The sequence below is a fragment of the Equus przewalskii genome, chromosome 12 (assembly GCF_037783145.1).
Source record: "Equus przewalskii isolate Varuska chromosome 12, EquPr2, whole genome shotgun sequence".
Lineage (NCBI taxonomy): Eukaryota > Metazoa > Chordata > Mammalia > Perissodactyla > Equidae > Equus > Equus przewalskii.
Genome location: NC_091842.1, coordinates 33,274,273 through 33,289,596, shown reverse-complemented (window position 1 = coordinate 33,289,596; position 15,324 = coordinate 33,274,273). Strand labels below are relative to the sequence as shown.

The following is a 15,324-nucleotide window of genomic DNA, read 5'->3' as shown; positions in this document are numbered from 1 at the left end:
CAGGGACACGGACAGGACACAAGGCAGGAAAGTGTCGTCCCTCTGGGCCACCTGCCCCCTTGGTGGCTGGGCTCCCCCCATGCACACTCACCTTCAGGTGCGGGTAGAGAACGAGGGTCGTGTGGTTTAGCCTCACGGACAGGGACATGAGCCCCGAGCCCACCCGGCTCAGCGTCAGTGAGAACGTGTTACGAGCAAAGTCCTTGGCCAGCAGCAGGCCACCGCAGGGGGCGCCGAGACCCCACACCCGGCCATCGAAGGTCACCATGTACCTGGCCCCGGCCACCACAGCGTGGTCTGGGGAGAAGAGGCCGGAAGACGGAGTGAGCAGGGCCAGCTCTGCCCGCTGCAGTGGGGGCCCCTGAGCCCACAGGGCACCCCAGGATGGCCAGGGCCTGCTCAGCCTGCTCTGGGGCCTCTGTCCTCATGGGCAGCCCAGGGGGAGACGGGGTCTACCCACAGCTCCTCCTCCCTGGCCCAGCAGCCAGCTCCCCGGGGACCCCAGGCTTCAGGACGACTGGAGCTCTGGGGGTGCCCCGAGGGGAGCAGTCTATACCAGTCAGCAACAAAAGGAAGCAAGGACTGAAACAGGCACGCACCTCGAAAACCTTCTGCTGGGTTAAAAGCTGCCACAAGGGACCACACGATTCTGTTTATACAGAGTGTCCGGGATAGGCAAACCCACAGCGGCAGAAAGTAGACTGGGGGTCGTCAAGGGTCGGGGGATACAGATGGCTGAGAGATTCAAGGCGCCTCCTTGGGGTCGTGAAAATGTTCTAAAACTGCCTGTGGTGGGGGGTGCACCCCTCCATGCACAGACTCAAAGGCACTGAATCAGACACTTTAAAGGAGAGAACTGTGTGGTATGTGAATCATATCTCCGTGGAGCTATTAAAGAGTGTGGCCAAAGGCTCCATCCACGGGGCCTCGCTCTGCCCTCCTCACCGTGGGCAGAGGACAGCCTGAGAAGGGGACGGTTCTGACCCATCAGGCCAGTGCTGTCCCTGAGCAGCGGCTTGAGGGGTGGGTACGGGGCATCCGTGGGCCTGGGCTGGGGGAAGAGAAGCTAGGGGTACTATGAGCTGAAGGTCACAGGCCAGCCCAAGGTCATATACGCATGGGATGCAGACCAGGCCGTTCCTACACCACCCCGCCGCCTGGATGCGAAAGTACCACTGACTCTTGGGGGGGGGGGGCACCCCCTGCCTGAGCCTCCGCGGGTCCCCGTGTGGTCAGAGGAACCCGACTCTGACGTGCCTGTCCTGGCCAAGCCCAGGGGGCCACGCCTGCTCACTAGCTCAAGGCCCTCCTCGGCCCCAAGGAACTGGCTGCTAACAGTCTCACGCTTATTCCCCGTATGAATAAGGCTCCTTGCTGCCTCTGCGTTTCAGAGGGGAAACCAAGGCCCAGAGAGGTGACAAGCCTCGCCAGGGTCACACTTGGGTGTGAGCCACATGCAGACTCCCCAGGGGCTCCCGCCCCTGGAGCTACGTGTGGTCCTGGCGCAGCCCGCCCTGCCGCCCTGCCCGACCCAGAGTCTGGACTCAATTAGCGGCCTTCCGGCTACAACCAGAGGTCACCTTTTGCTTCTCTAGCAAGGTTTCCAGGAAGGGAGCTGGCCTGGATTCCTCAGTCACTTGCCACACCCCAGGCTCAGGCCCTTTTTTTCCGGACAGAAGCCCAGAGCTGCGGCCCAGCCCTCGTCCTCCGTGACCTTGGGCAACCAGTCACCTCTGGGCTCAGCCTGGGACCAGATGGGCCAGCACGGCGATGCTAGGGCTCCCCGTGCCTCTCGGGAGCAGGTCCACTCTCCATCTGCCCTTGCAAGGTCCTGCTGTCACATCCCAAGGGCAAAGGGGTCCCCGGGGAGGAGCGTGGCGCAGGACTCACATCCAGGGGGGCCGTCCAGCAGGCGGCCTTGGAGCCGGTAGTACTCGGCCAGCACGTTGACCTGGTACAGCTCTCGGAGCGGCCGCAGCAGCTTCTCCTCCACCAGGTAGCTGGTCACTCGGGCCACGTCCAGGGGCTCGTCCCCTGCGGGCAGCAGCGGCAGGGTCACCACCAGCGAGTGGTTCCTGGAGGGAGGGAGGGAGCTGGTTTTGTTTGGGGAGATGGCAGGATGAGGCGGGGGAGCAGAGGGCCGGCAGGGAGGCCGGGGGTGGGAGCAGCTGTCATGTGTGAAGGACGCAGGTTCAGGTTCTGATCTCGAGCCAGGGGCCTGGGACCAGGATGGGGGTGGGGCCCACACGGGGCCTCCAGGAGGTGGGACTGTCAGGGCGGTCAGAGTGTCGGCCAAAACGGGAGGTCAGAGCCAAAGAGAACGTGGAGCGGGAGGTCTGGGGAGTTCTCCCCTTGGTGGACTCCTGAACTTCCCCGGGATGGAGGACGGGGGTCAAGTCAACCTCGTGGGATCTGAGGGAGCCGAGAACTCAGGCCATCCTGGGGTTGTAGGGGGACAGGAAATACTCATATCTTCCGTGTCGGTGGGCTGGTGGGGGAGGCCCGGAGACTCCTGCCCCCAAGAAGCCCAGGGCACCTGTAGTTTGGGGCAGGAAATGGCCTGAGTACCTTTCATGGCACCAGCATCCAGGGGCGCCCCTTTGCTGAGACATCCAGGTGATGGGATCCCACACTGTCACCCCTTCCCTCTTCAACCAGCCCTGACTGGCATGCCACTCTCCATCCGAGCCAAAGCCTGCCCGGTCTACAGCTACCCTCGTCAGCCTGTGTTCTGACAGCACCCAAAGCCCTGCCAGCGTGAGCCCCCACCGCTTGGCAGAAACGCCACACGTCACCTCTCACCTAGCAGGAGGGAAACCGAGGCACAGAGAGCCGAGCCAGGGTGGCCCTAGACAGAGTTGGCTTCAAGCCCCAGCTTCCCCCGGCCCGATGCTCTGTGAGGCTGCCGGCTGAGGGAGGAGGGAACCCCCCACTCCAAGCCACTGTCCCTAGAGGGCCTCCTGCCTGTGAGGGGAAGGGGGGCGAGTGCCCCAGGCCCCGGGCCTGTCGCTGAGGCTGGCGCTGCCGCTCCTTCAGGGCCCGAGACTTCTCTGACAACTCGCAGGCTGCCCTACAGCTCAGCCTCAGAATGTTACCTGCCTCACGGCATCTTCAGCCAGGTGTTCCGATGGCTTCGTGAGCTCAACGTGTCCAGAAAGGATCGCCTGTCCGCCCCTACGCCCACCACGCTAGGCTGGATAACAGCCCCCAAAGACATCCCGGTCCCTGGAACGGACGCCTTCCTTCCCTTATACGGCCAAAGGGACTTTGCAGGTGTGACTAAGCTAAGGATTTGGAGATGGATTATCTGAGGGCCAATTAGTCACAAGGGACCTTAGGAGAGGGAGGCAGGAGGCTCAGAGTTGAGACAGAAGCAACAAGGACAAAAGTCAGAGAAGAGAGGATGCTATGCTGCTGGCTGTGCAGACGGAGGAAGGGGCCACGAGCCGAGGGATGCGGGCAGCTTCTAGCAGCTGGAAAAGGCCAGGAGAGGGATTCTCCCCAGAACCTCCAGGGGACACCAGCCCTGCCCACACCATGACTTTGGCCCACTGAGACCCGTTTCTGACCTCCAGAGCTACAGGAAAATAAATCTGCGTTGTTTGAAGCCACTGAATTTGTGGTAATTTGCTTCAGCAGCAACAGGGAGCTAACAAAGCCCCAATGCCCCCCACCCCGGCCATCCCCCATCACTCCATAAACAGACCCTCTGTCCGTCCTTCCAGTTGTCAAGGCCAAAAAACTTGGTGTCATCCCCAGTTCCTCTCTGTCACCACCTACATAATCCATCAGTAAATCCTACAGCCTTGAGCTTGACCCATCCAGAATCTGACACCTCGCAACCCCTCCACGGCCACCGCTGCTCCGTGGAGCCCCACTCCCAGCTTGCCTGGACCTCCCTGCCTCTCTCCACTGCCCCAAGTCTATTCTCAACACCAGGGCCAGAGGGATATTTTTAGATGAAACGTAGGCCACGTCGTTCCTCAGCTCAAAACCTGTGTGTTCCCATTTCAGAGTAGAAGCCAAAGTCCTCACAAGGCACCCCCGGCCACCTGGAACCCCATAACCTCTCAGACACCGCCACCTTCCTCTTGTTCCCTCCAAGCCGGCCAGGCGCATTCCACCCCCGGGCCTTTGCACCAGCTGTGCCCTCCGTCTGGAACTCTCCTCCCATGGGGTCCACACTGTTCGCTCCCGCCCCTCCTTCCAGCCCGTGCTCACAGGCTACCTTCCCGTGGAAGCCGACCGGGGCTGCGGTGTTTAAAATGCCCCCTCAGCCCACTTGTCCCCCTTTATTTTTTTCTGTAGGCTTTGCCACCTAACGTACCAGATGAAAAGTTGGTAAACTATGGTCTGCGGGCCAACTCCGGCCTGTGTCCTGTTTTGGGACGTCCTGCAAGCTTAGAATGGCTCTTGCACGTTGAAGGGAGTATTAAGGAACCAAACCGGAGAATACGTGTGAGACCGCCGGGTCTACGAAGCCTGAACGCTACCCCCAGCCCTTTACAGAAAGGTCTGCCCACCGCCGGTGTGGATAACCTAGTTAGTGTGATTAGTGCCCGTCCCCACGTAAACGGTGGCCTGCATGGGGGCAAGGCTCTGTGTCATTCACAGCTGCACCTAAACCGGCGCCTGCTCAGAGAAAGTGCTTGTAACATATCTGTGCAGAGAAGAATGAGCCTCAGTTTCTTCATCTGTAAAAGGGAGATTGAAACGTCCGCGTGGCGGGGTTCTTGTAAGGAGTCAATGAGATGGTGGGGGGGAAACGCATCCAGCCTGGTTCCCGGCCTGGGGCAGGGACACGGGGGGCCCCGAGCTACCTGGCTGAGAAGCTGTACAGGTCCAGCAAGGGTCTGCAGAGCCTCCTCAGGGACCGGGACAAGGTGGCTTCGGCCCATGACTGCATCTGGTGGGCGGCCTGGAGAGGGACGAGGCGGTGAGTGCCCTCGGGGCCATCCCTGCCTCCGGGGGCCTCCGTCCCCCCCCTCGCTCCCCCCTCACCAGCTCCAGGGCGCCCCTCGTGGCCTCCAGGGCTGCCTCGCTGGGTCTCAGCCGCCAGGCCCCCGGCATCGCGGACACCCAGGCCCACAGCCGCCGCCCCGCCTCCTCGGCCCGCTCCCGCCACACCTCGTCCAGGGGCCGCAGCGTCACTTCCAGGTAGGCGTCCTTCAGTGTGGCCAGGGGCCCTGCAACAGCAGCCACCCCCGACTCTGAGGCCTCCAGGCTCCCGGCTGCAGGCAGGAGGCCACTGCCCACATCCCAGGCCCCCCGCTGACCGAGGGCTCCAGGAAACAGGGCCACTACCCAGAAGGAGGAGACGGCCCCACAGACCGTGCAGCAGAGTCAGCCCGGCCTGCGGGGCTGCGACCCACCCTCTGCAAGGACACAGGCCGGCCCTTGGCTGGTGTCTGGGAGCAGGATTTCAAGAGGGTTCCCAGCGCTCCCAGACCTGATGCGGGGGCCTCGCTGCGCCCAGACTGCACGAACAGTGCCGTTTATGCCGTGCCCACCTCCTTCTGGGGTCTGGAAGGTTGTGTGCACCAGGCAGAGGCTGCCTACGAGACCAGCCCCCCAGAAGACCCTGGAGTCGGGGTCTCTGAAGAGCCCCCTGGTAGACTACACTTGACACGTGTGGTCACAATTCGAAGCTGGGGGGTGGAGGGCGTGCGTGTGCCCCGGCTCGGGGAGGACTGAGCTTGTGCTGGTCTCCCTCCGCCTCCCCCGGTCCCTCCCCTCGGCTGACCCTGCTCTCTCCCTTCGCTGTGACAAAGCACAGCGATGAGCATGGCACGTGCTGAGGCCGTCAGTCCCAGCGAGTCGCCGGACCTGGGGTGGCCCAGGGGGCTCGGACGCAGGGACATCAGCAGGGGTGACAGAACACAGCCAGTCAGAGGGATGCCCGGCCTGGTGCCGGGCTGGCTGTCAGCCCTGCGCTCCTGGAGTGGGGAGGCCAGAGGTCCCGGCACCGCCAGGCGGGCGCTGGGGGTGGCGGCAGCTCTTCAGTCACCAGGACGGAAGTAACTCATAAGTGCGCAAGTGGCACGGACACACGGGTGCTTGTCACAGAACCACAAACAGGCCCTGGAGTCCTACAGCAGCGGGCCTCACAGCAATAAAGCTGTATCCCCAACAGAAATCAGGCGGGGACTGAAGGAACTGGGGCAGCAGTCTCCAAAGAAATAAGGCAACAGGCATAAGGGACATCAGCTTGGAGACCTGCGAAATTGGAGACAGCCGACCGAAAGACTATGAAGGCTGTGGGTCCATGAGAAATAAGGCGGGGGGTCTAAATGAAGTTGGGCTGCAGACCACGGGAGAGCAGGTGGCCTTTCTGACTGAGACAGCACCCAGGCCAGCGTGAGGGCCCGGGTTTGGTGGCCCCAGGGTCAGGCGTGGGTCTGGGCACAGGGTGGCGCCCCGGCTCCTGCACTCACGTTCCAGCTCCTCCCGCAGCTGGTCCAGCGCTGCCTGTGGCCTCTGCAGGTGCAGCAGCACGTGGGGCACCAGCGCCCTGGCCCGGCTCCGGCCCCACAGCGCGGCCACCGCCCAGCCACTCGCCTGCATGGCCCCCAGCCCCGCTTGTGACAGCTGCAGGAGGGGGCCTGCCACACCATCCAGGGCGCCCGCCGGCTGCACCTGGCAGGGGAGTGAGGCGGGATCAGTGGGGGTCTAGGGCACAGAGCAGGCCCTCCTGCCTGGTGAGCATGGCGCCAGGATGGGCCAGAGGGGCATCCCCGCCCAGAGCCCCCTTCCTCCCTCCGGTCCCCCAAGCACCCCTGACACCCCAACACAGTCTACCCACCAGGTGCTGGAACCTTCTCACATAGGCATCCAAGCCTCGCAGCTTCTCCTCCAGCTGGGCTTGCAGGTGGGACCCCACAGCTGCAACCCTGGACTGTGGACACAGAGGGACAGGCCGGGGCTCCAGTGGGGCCTCGCAGGAATGACGCGGGTGGAAGGTTCTGGATGCCAGCAGCAGGGCCCAAGGACATGCCTGCCACGCCGGGGGCTGCCTGCCGCTGGGTTTCGGGGCACTGCTAGGCCCAAAGGGTTCAGGGCTCCTGGTGCTGGGGCCTTGGCCCAGAGAGAAGGGTAGCCCCCTACCCCAGCCCGCTCACCTCCACGCGGCCCAGCAGGGTCCCCGGGCAGCCACGTGCACTCAAGCGCAGGCTCTGGTTGGCGGCCTGCAGGCTCAGGTGTCCCAGGGGCTGGCTGGGCTGCCCACTGGCCTGGATCAGGGCCTCCGCCTCAGCCGCCCGCCTGTGGGCACACGCCCGCAGCACCACGCTCTCTTCTTGGCTCCCTGGGGCCAGGAGGGGACCTGCTGTTGCACCCAGGACTCGTCCACATGCTCCCCGCTGCTCCCACTCCTCCACTCCACAGCCTTCTGTAGCTCCCTATTGCCCACAGGCCACAGCATTGGAGGGCCTCCAACTAGGCTGCCAAGTCCTGACCCCCGAAGCCTGGTTTCTTCTCCATCCCCCACCTCCGGTCTGCCCACTTGGACTCTTCCCGCAGCCTCTCCTGACGTCACAGTCAGTACAGGTGGCCACAGGGAGCTCACTGTCACTTCCAAGGTGAGGGGGCCACAGAGCCCTCACAGGGTTAGGCCTCGACACCCTGATCTCTGTCCCCTCTTGGGCCACCCTGGGGCCCTGCCCAGCCCGCGAGCCACACCCGCTGCCTCCACTCACCTTCCTCATGCGCCACAGAGGCCTGGAGGCAGGTGCGGGCCCGGGACAGCGACAGCCTCACTCTCTCGTCCCCGTCGCCCGCATTTCCCTCCAGCTGGAGCAAGCTCTGAGAAGCCGACGTGGAGACCCGGGCCCCCAGGCCGAGCCGCTGAGCCTCGGGGCCGAGGAGCTGCCAGGGGCCGGCAGAGGCCTGAGTGCAGCCTGGCCGCTGCCCCTGCTCTGTCCCCTGCCAGCCCCAGGCCCAGGGAGGGAAAGGCAACATCCGCCCCCACCCCACGTCTCCGGGGGGCACTGGGACCCCCGACCTCGCACCCCCGTCCCAGGGCTCAGAATCCTGACCCACTGCAGAAAGTGCTGATTAAAATCACAGCTGGGGCCCAACGACCCAGTGGCACCGCCATCTGAGTGGCCCAGGCCTCAGCCCAGAGATTCTGACTGAGGGGCCCCGGGGCCCGGGCATCAGCATTTTCACATCCCCAGGGCTCAGGCGTGTCCACCTGCAGAACAGGTTTCCTGTGTTTGCACGAGGACCCCTGCCGTGTTTCAGCAAGTTCAAGGAGACAGTGTGGGTGGCGCCTGGCAGAAAGCCCAGTCACTGAGCGGTTTATCTCAGTCCCTGCAGGCACTCGGCCTTGGGGGGGGCGGGGAGCGGGGGGACACAGGACAGGTGGGGCAAAGGCAGGAAAGGCCTCACAGGCCCTAAGAGAAGGAACCTGGAGAGACCCTGCAGGAAGGAGGCCACTGGGCTGACGGAGAAGCAGCGGGAGGTGGGGGAGCCACCTCCAGCCAGGATTCGGCCGCCCTGTATTCTAGGCCAGACACTGTGACTAACGAGCTGTGCAATCTTGAATAAGTGTGTTACCCTCTCTGGGCCTCAGTTTCAAAATCTATAAAATGATGTAGAATGGGGTTCTCAAAATTTACCAGGAATCAGAATACCTGTGTGTGTGTGTGTGTGTGTGTGTGTGTATGTGTAGGAGGTGTGTTATGGGTTAAATTGTGTTCCTCAAAAAGACGTGATAAAGCTTTAACCCTTGGTACCTGTGAATGGGACCTTAATTGGAAACAGGGTCTTTGCAGGTGTAATAAAGGTAAGATGAGGTCATCCTGGATTAGCGTGGGCCTCAATCCAATGATAATGTCCTTATCAGACGGCCACGTGAAGATGGCAGGGGCAGAGACTCGAATGATGCAGCCACAAGCCAGGGAATGCCAGGGTGCAGCGGCAGCCACCAGAAACTAGAATGGGCAGGGAGGGGCTTTGCCCCGGAGCTCCTGGAGGAGCGCGGCCCTGCTGACACGGGGGTTTTAGACTTCCAGGCTCCAGACCATGAAGGAAGAAACTTCTGGGGTGTTGAGCCCTGAGTTGGGGGTAATTAGTTACGGCTGCCCTAGGATGTAAACAGGTGCTCACTCCCGGGCGGGTTCCAGAATCTCCCTCCCGAGCTTTCCCCGTGGGTGGGCGGGGTGGAGCCCAGGAACCCGTAGGAGATTTCACAGCGCCCGCGGGAGCCAGATGGGGGCGTCTGCAGACCACGCTTGAGGTCTCTGCCCTGTGTGCCAGCTGCACCCTAAGTCACCGAATGGCGAGGGCCCCGCTGGCCGGCCGCAGGGGGAGTCCCTGACCTCCTCGAACCTGTCCCTCCTCTGCCCAGGGGCCACTGGGTTGGCATGAGGACCAAACGGGGCTGGACAGGCCCCTGTCCACTCCACGGACCCCAAAATGGGGCAAGCGGTGGGGGGTGGGTGAGCGAGAAGGGGTCGGACCGGCCGCCGGCACACTGGAGATGGCAGCAGGAGACAAGCTGGGCCCCACGGGGCTCGCTCCACGGCCTCCGATTCTGGGGAGACAGGCCTGGGGGCACTGGGGGCACAGAGGTGGGGGTGGCTGGGGCCTGGCTGGCAAACGGGGGAGAGGAGGCTGTGCCCTGAGAACCTGGGGAGGAAAAGCTCTTTCAAAACTGCCGAGGCCACTGGGCCGGGAAACGGACTGAGCGAGCGCCAGACGCTGGACGGGATCACCCATCCCGTGAGCGCCTACTGTGTGCGTGTGCTGTGCGAACCTGTCTCTTTTTCCTCTCGACAACTCTGCACAGGAGGTGGAGTTTGTTCCCACTTGACGGGAAGAGAAGACTGAGGCTTGGAGGAGGGCCACAAGGTCAAGGTCAAGGTCAAGGTCACCCAGCCAGGGAGACAGGCGGGTGGACGCAACACTGATGGACACCTACTGCGTACCCATGCTGTGCGGGCAGAGGTGCCCAGAGCCCCACCAACCACCTTCTGAATACAGCTGATCCCCACTTACAGATGAGGAAACTGAGGCACAGGGAGGCAAAGCAAGCTGCCAGCTAGGAAGAGGCTGGGCTGGGATTCAAACCCGGGCAGTCCAGCCGCTGCCTCTGGGTTATAGGAAGGGCTGGATGTTAGGGCAGCAGAGGAGGGGCTTTATCTCGGGGCTGGGCCAGGCCCAGGGGGGGTCCCACCCACAGGCCAGCTCTTGTCCCCACCCAGTGCCAGCCTGCAGTTCTGAAAGTGGCCACTAGATGGCGGGGCCGCCCAGGGGGTGAGGGCGCACTGGCCAGAGAAAGACAGACGGATGGATGTCAGGGCATTTTCCCACGGGGCGTGCAACCCCGACCCGACCACCCACCTCCAGCTCCCCGGAGAAGCCGGGCATCCCGGGCCTGCTGTGGTTGCGGAGGGTCAGACTGAGGTGCAGGCCGTGGGCGGGGTCCGGAGCGAGGCCCAGCTGGCAGTGGGAATGCAGCAGGAGCCCACTGCTGCCCAGGGTGTGCTCCCCGGAGACCGAGAGGGCCTGGGACGAGAGGGCGGGGTGTCAGCGGTCAGGGAGGCACAGGGGCACGGCTTCCTCCCCCACCACCCTGGTCCAGGCCGCCAGGACTGTTGCACTAGCCTATGGGTGGGTCTCCCAGCCTCCACTCCTGCCCCAGCATCCTGCCCTCCTCCACTTGGCAACAAGGTTGACCTTTAAAAAATGCAAATCAGACATGATCCCCCCGCTCCAAGCCCTCTGCCTTCCCATTTCACTTAGAGGAGAAGCTGCTCTCCTCGGCATGACCTATAGGTCTGCGTTATCTTCCTAACCTCACCTCCTTGCACCTGCTGTAAGGTCTGCCCTATGTTCCTCAAATACCCTAAGCATACTCGTGCCCCATGGCCTTTGCACTGGCTGTTCCTGCTGCAGAGCTTGCCCTAGTCAGTGAAGCCCCCTGCAGCCCCCTGACCCCTCTCCTTGCTTCATTCCTTCACAGCATTCACCACGCCTGACCACATATACGCATCTTGTTTCTCTTCCTCCACCCACTGGAATGTGAGCTCCAGGAGGACAGGCACCCGTCTGTCCCCTTCACCATCCTTGTCCCTGAACCTAGAACAGGGCCTGGCTTTAGTAAACCCCACACATGTTTTCATGAATGGATGAACAGACTGGTGGTTGGCAAACCGTGGCTCATGGGCCAAATCTGGCTTGTAAATAACCACCTGTTCTTGTAAGTAAATTTCTATTGGAACATGACCACAGCCATGCATTTACATATCATCTATGGGGGCTTTCACGGCACAATGGCAGGGTTGAGTAGCTGTAACAGAGACTGTTACAAGTCTAAAATATTTACTCTCTGGCCCTTCACAGAAAAAGTTTTTGACTCCTGGGATGGATGGATGGATGGATGGGAACGTAGATGGATGGATGCGAATGTGGATGGATGGATGGCAGGATGGATGGATGCATGGGAGAATGGATGAATGGGAAGGTGGATGGGTGGATGGCAGGATGGAAGGGAGGATGGATGGATGGATGGATGGGTAGATGGATGGATGGATGGGAGGATGGATGGATGGGAGGAGGATGGATGGATGGATGGATGGATGGATGAGTAGATGGATGGATGGATGGGAGGATGGATGGAAGGGAGGATGGATGGATGGATGGATGGGTAGATGGATGGATGGATGGGAGGATGGATGGATGGATGGATGGATGGATGGATGGATGGGAGGATGGATGGAAGGGAGGATGGATGGATGGATGGATGGGTAGATGGATGGATGGATGGGAGGATGGATGGATGGATGGATGGATGGATGGATGGGAGGATGGATGCATGGATGGATGGATGATTGGATGATTGGATGCATGGATGGATGGATGGATGGATGGGTGGTGGATAGATGGATGGATGGATGATTGGATGATTGGATGGATGGATGGATGGATGGATGGATGGGTGGTGGATGCGTCAGTGGGAGGGAGGGGAAGAGGGAGGAAGGAGCAATCAATCGGATAACAAATCCAGGAGGGGAGGAACTTTGGGGGGAAAGGGGTCCTAATCCTTCACCTCTAACCGTGATGATGACAGCAGCCTTGGTTTATGTCTTAAACACTCTTCCTGTGTCACATCTCCTGAATCGCACAGTCACCCTACGTCCTGGAACCTACTGCTTCCTCCGTCCTCGGATGAGACACTGGGCGTTCAGGGAGGAGACGAGTCCTGCCAAAGTCACCCAGCCGGCAAATGCAGAGCCAGGGTCTTAGCATCTGGCTGCCTGGCTCATGCCACTGAGCTCGGCAGGTGTCCTCCTCTCTCCTCACCTTCCCCCGACCCAAGGGTCCCTGGGCCCCTCCTCAGGACAGACTGACCCTGGGCAGGCCGCAGAGCCCCAGGCGCAGGGAATGGCGCAGCCTGTGGGCATAGTCGGTCTCCACTGTCCCCCAGAAGTTCTGCGTGGTGCAGGGGGCCGTGAGGACGTGCTCCAAGGTGGCCTCCGCACGGATCTTGTCTGGCCGGGATGGCTGAAGCCTCTGGAAGAACAGGGCACCGTGGAGTGGGGCTCATCTCGTAAGCAGGGAAGCCGCCCCGGGAAGTCTTCCAGACTAAGCATCCCCATTACCCCGTGCCCCGGGCCCTGCAGAACAGCGCTCAGCCCCATCAGGAGCCCCCGGCTGGTGGCGATGCTGGGGGGACCCTGCCTGTGACACCCATGGGAACCTGAGCCCCGGACCTCCCCTCACCCCCAGCAGCCCACTGGTGTCACCAGCTCCTTCACCATCGGCTCCTGAGTGCTCCCCTCATGCTGGGCACCTTGCTGTCCTCCACTCCAGTCAGGGAAGGACAACTGCACCCATTTTGCAGATGAGAAAACCAAGGCTCAGGGCGGAGAAACGTGTCTCCTAGCTAGCACCTGCACCCAGGACCATGTGGCCCCCGAAGCAGGCCCTTTCTGCAGCCGGTGGGGCTGCCCCGTGGGTCGCCTGTCTGGGACCCGGCTCCCCAGGCCCCCCTCACCTCGTACGTCAGGTTCTGCTGCACCCGGCGATGGTCCCAGGACAGATCAAGCTGCTCACTGAACACGGCTGGGGTCTGTGTTAAGGCCCCACAGGCCCTGAGGGCGCCCAGGCCCCAGGCTTCCCGGAGCTGACAAAGAGGATGGGCTGCGTGACGTGGGGGCCCAGTCCTGGCCCGGAGGAAGGGGGGGCCCTGTGCCGGCCGTGCGTACCTGCCCCGGGGAGGCCGCCAGACAGCCTTCCCAGGAGGTGCTGTGCTCGGAGGACCCATTGGCCCACGTGAGATGCAAGGTCACGGGCGGCCCTCTGTTCCAGGCAAGCTCCACCTGCATTGAGGTGGAGGGGGAAGAGGAGAGGCTGACGCCCCCTGTTTGCAGAGTGGAAAGGCTGGCGGGGGGCGGGAGGGGGGGAGAAGCTGGGGGCCCCCTGCCCACCCCGGTGGGGGATCCGGGGGGCAGGGGGAGAGGACACACCGCCCCCCTCCCTGTCCACGTCTGCAGGAGCTCAGAGCCATGTCTGGACTGGGAGGCTGAAAGGTTTAGACGGAAAACGTCCCATTTTCAACACCCAGATGTGTCATTTCCAAAACCAGAACGAACTCTAAGCATCTCGCTGGGCCCCGGGGCTGCTCCAGGCTGCACTGTGTCCCCCAGACTCATATGGTAGAGCCTGACCCCCGGGGGACAGTCTGAGGACGCAGGGCCCTGGGAGGTGGCTGGGTTTAGATGAGGCCACGAGGGCCCCTCACAGGCAATTCGTGTCCTGACGAGAAGGGCCCCCAACCCTCGAGGACACAGCAGAAAGGCTGCAGGCCAGGAGGAGAGCTCCCCCCGGAACCTGACCCTGCTGCCACCTTGATCTTGGACTCCCAGCCTCTGGAAGGGTGAGAAATAAATTCCGGCTGTTGAAGCCCCCCAGCTTTGGGCAGCCCAAGCAGACTGAGACAGGAGCCCTGCCCGGTCTGTCCCTCCCCTAACTCATCTCCCCCGTCCCTTACTCTCCTCCAGTCTTAACTGCCTCCAGCTCTTCCTGAAGTGCTCCCGCCTGTTCCTGCCTCAGGACCTTTGCACTTGCTGTTCCTTCCCCCCAGAATGCTGCTGTTCCTCCTACCTGTCACAAGCTGGCTCCTTCTCATCTGTGGCCCTCCACTGACAAGCCACCTCCCCCAGTAGGCCCCCCTGACTCCCCCATCTAGAAAGTCCTCTTTTCAATTCTTCTCTGTCTCAGCATCATCTTTCCTTTCTTCACAGTGCCTATCACAACTCTTACTTTTTCATTCACTCATTGGCTTGAAGTCTGGACGGGGTCTTTCTCCTGCTCTGACTGGCACACACTGGCCTACGGTCTCCCATTTCACAGATGAAAACACTGAGGCTTAGAGAGGGGACGTGAACTGCCCAAAGCCACCCAGCTTGGCAGGGAGTCCAGCCCCTTGCTCCTTTACCCGTCACTGACTGACTAAACGATTGTACAAACGATGAATCAGAGACGCTTGTCAACTGTTTCCTCCATTAAAATGTGAGCTCTCTCAATACAGGGGCCATGTCTGTGCCTTGAACACCACCTGGCATACAGTAGGTGCTTAATAAGGTACCGATGAAGGAGTGAAGGACCCCGTGGGGTCCCAGCTGTCCTGACTGTGGGCTCAGTGCTCATCTCCCCAGAGCCCGCATGGGCCCCGCGGATGCGCCCGCTCACATGCTGCCCCCTGCCTCGGCAAGTCCCTGGGAGAAGCTGAAGTGGGGAGCGAGGGCCAGGCGTGCAGCCAGCTCGCCCCTCCCCAGCCACAGAGGAGAGGACACCGGCACCTGGCAGGGGGGACAGGTGAGCCAGAGGCCTCCTCCCCACTCAGCGCCGACCACCTTCTCCATCAGGGTCAAGGGGGAGAGGGCGGCCGGCTCTGCGCACAAAATCCCAGCCGTGGGGGACTTTCCCAGCCTGGCAGAGCTTCAGCCCATTGTGCAGAGGAGCAAGTCGAGGCTCGGAGAGGCGCAGACAGGGACAGCGTACAACAGAGACGGGACGGGGGTGGTCCACGTGGTGGCTGAGGCCAGAGGCACTGGAGGCATTCACGGGTTGGAATCCCAGCCCTGCCTTCCACGAGCTCTGTGACTCCGGGCGAGTCACTGTACCTCTCTGAGCTTCAGTCTCATCATCTGGAAAGGGGGCTGCTGTGCCTGGCACACGACAGGCCTTCAGGATGTGTGAGCCGCGGGAACTCCTGCTGCTGTTCAGGTGCTGCCCCCACCCGGGGTCTTCCCCATGCTCCCTTGGGGACCGGGCCCTGCCAGGTGGCCATGGTAAGGCTCCTCGGGCAGGGCAGGG

General features: G+C 62.1%; 1 protein-coding gene across 1 annotated transcript in view; it reads right to left on the bottom strand.

The window, feature by feature from the left end:
- LOC103557151 (uncharacterized) overlaps window positions 1-15,324 on the bottom strand; it is a 138,110-nt gene that overhangs the window by 12,093 nt on the left and 110,693 nt on the right. The window contains exons 51-62 of the mRNA XM_070566749.1: window positions 13,212-13,325; window positions 13,001-13,129; window positions 12,355-12,516; window positions 10,345-10,509; window positions 7,695-7,863; window positions 7,119-7,303; window positions 6,803-6,895; window positions 6,435-6,636; window positions 5,002-5,186; window positions 4,821-4,918; window positions 1,891-2,075; window positions 92-297 (exon numbers count right to left, since the gene is read on the bottom strand). Of these exons, the coding sequence (XP_070422850.1) occupies window positions 92-297; window positions 1,891-2,075; window positions 4,821-4,918; window positions 5,002-5,186; window positions 6,435-6,636; window positions 6,803-6,895; window positions 7,119-7,303; window positions 7,695-7,863; window positions 10,345-10,509; window positions 12,355-12,516; window positions 13,001-13,129; window positions 13,212-13,325 (1,893 nt within the window). The remainder of the gene's footprint in view (window positions 1-91; window positions 298-1,890; window positions 2,076-4,820; window positions 4,919-5,001; window positions 5,187-6,434; window positions 6,637-6,802; window positions 6,896-7,118; window positions 7,304-7,694; window positions 7,864-10,344; window positions 10,510-12,354; window positions 12,517-13,000; window positions 13,130-13,211; window positions 13,326-15,324) is intronic.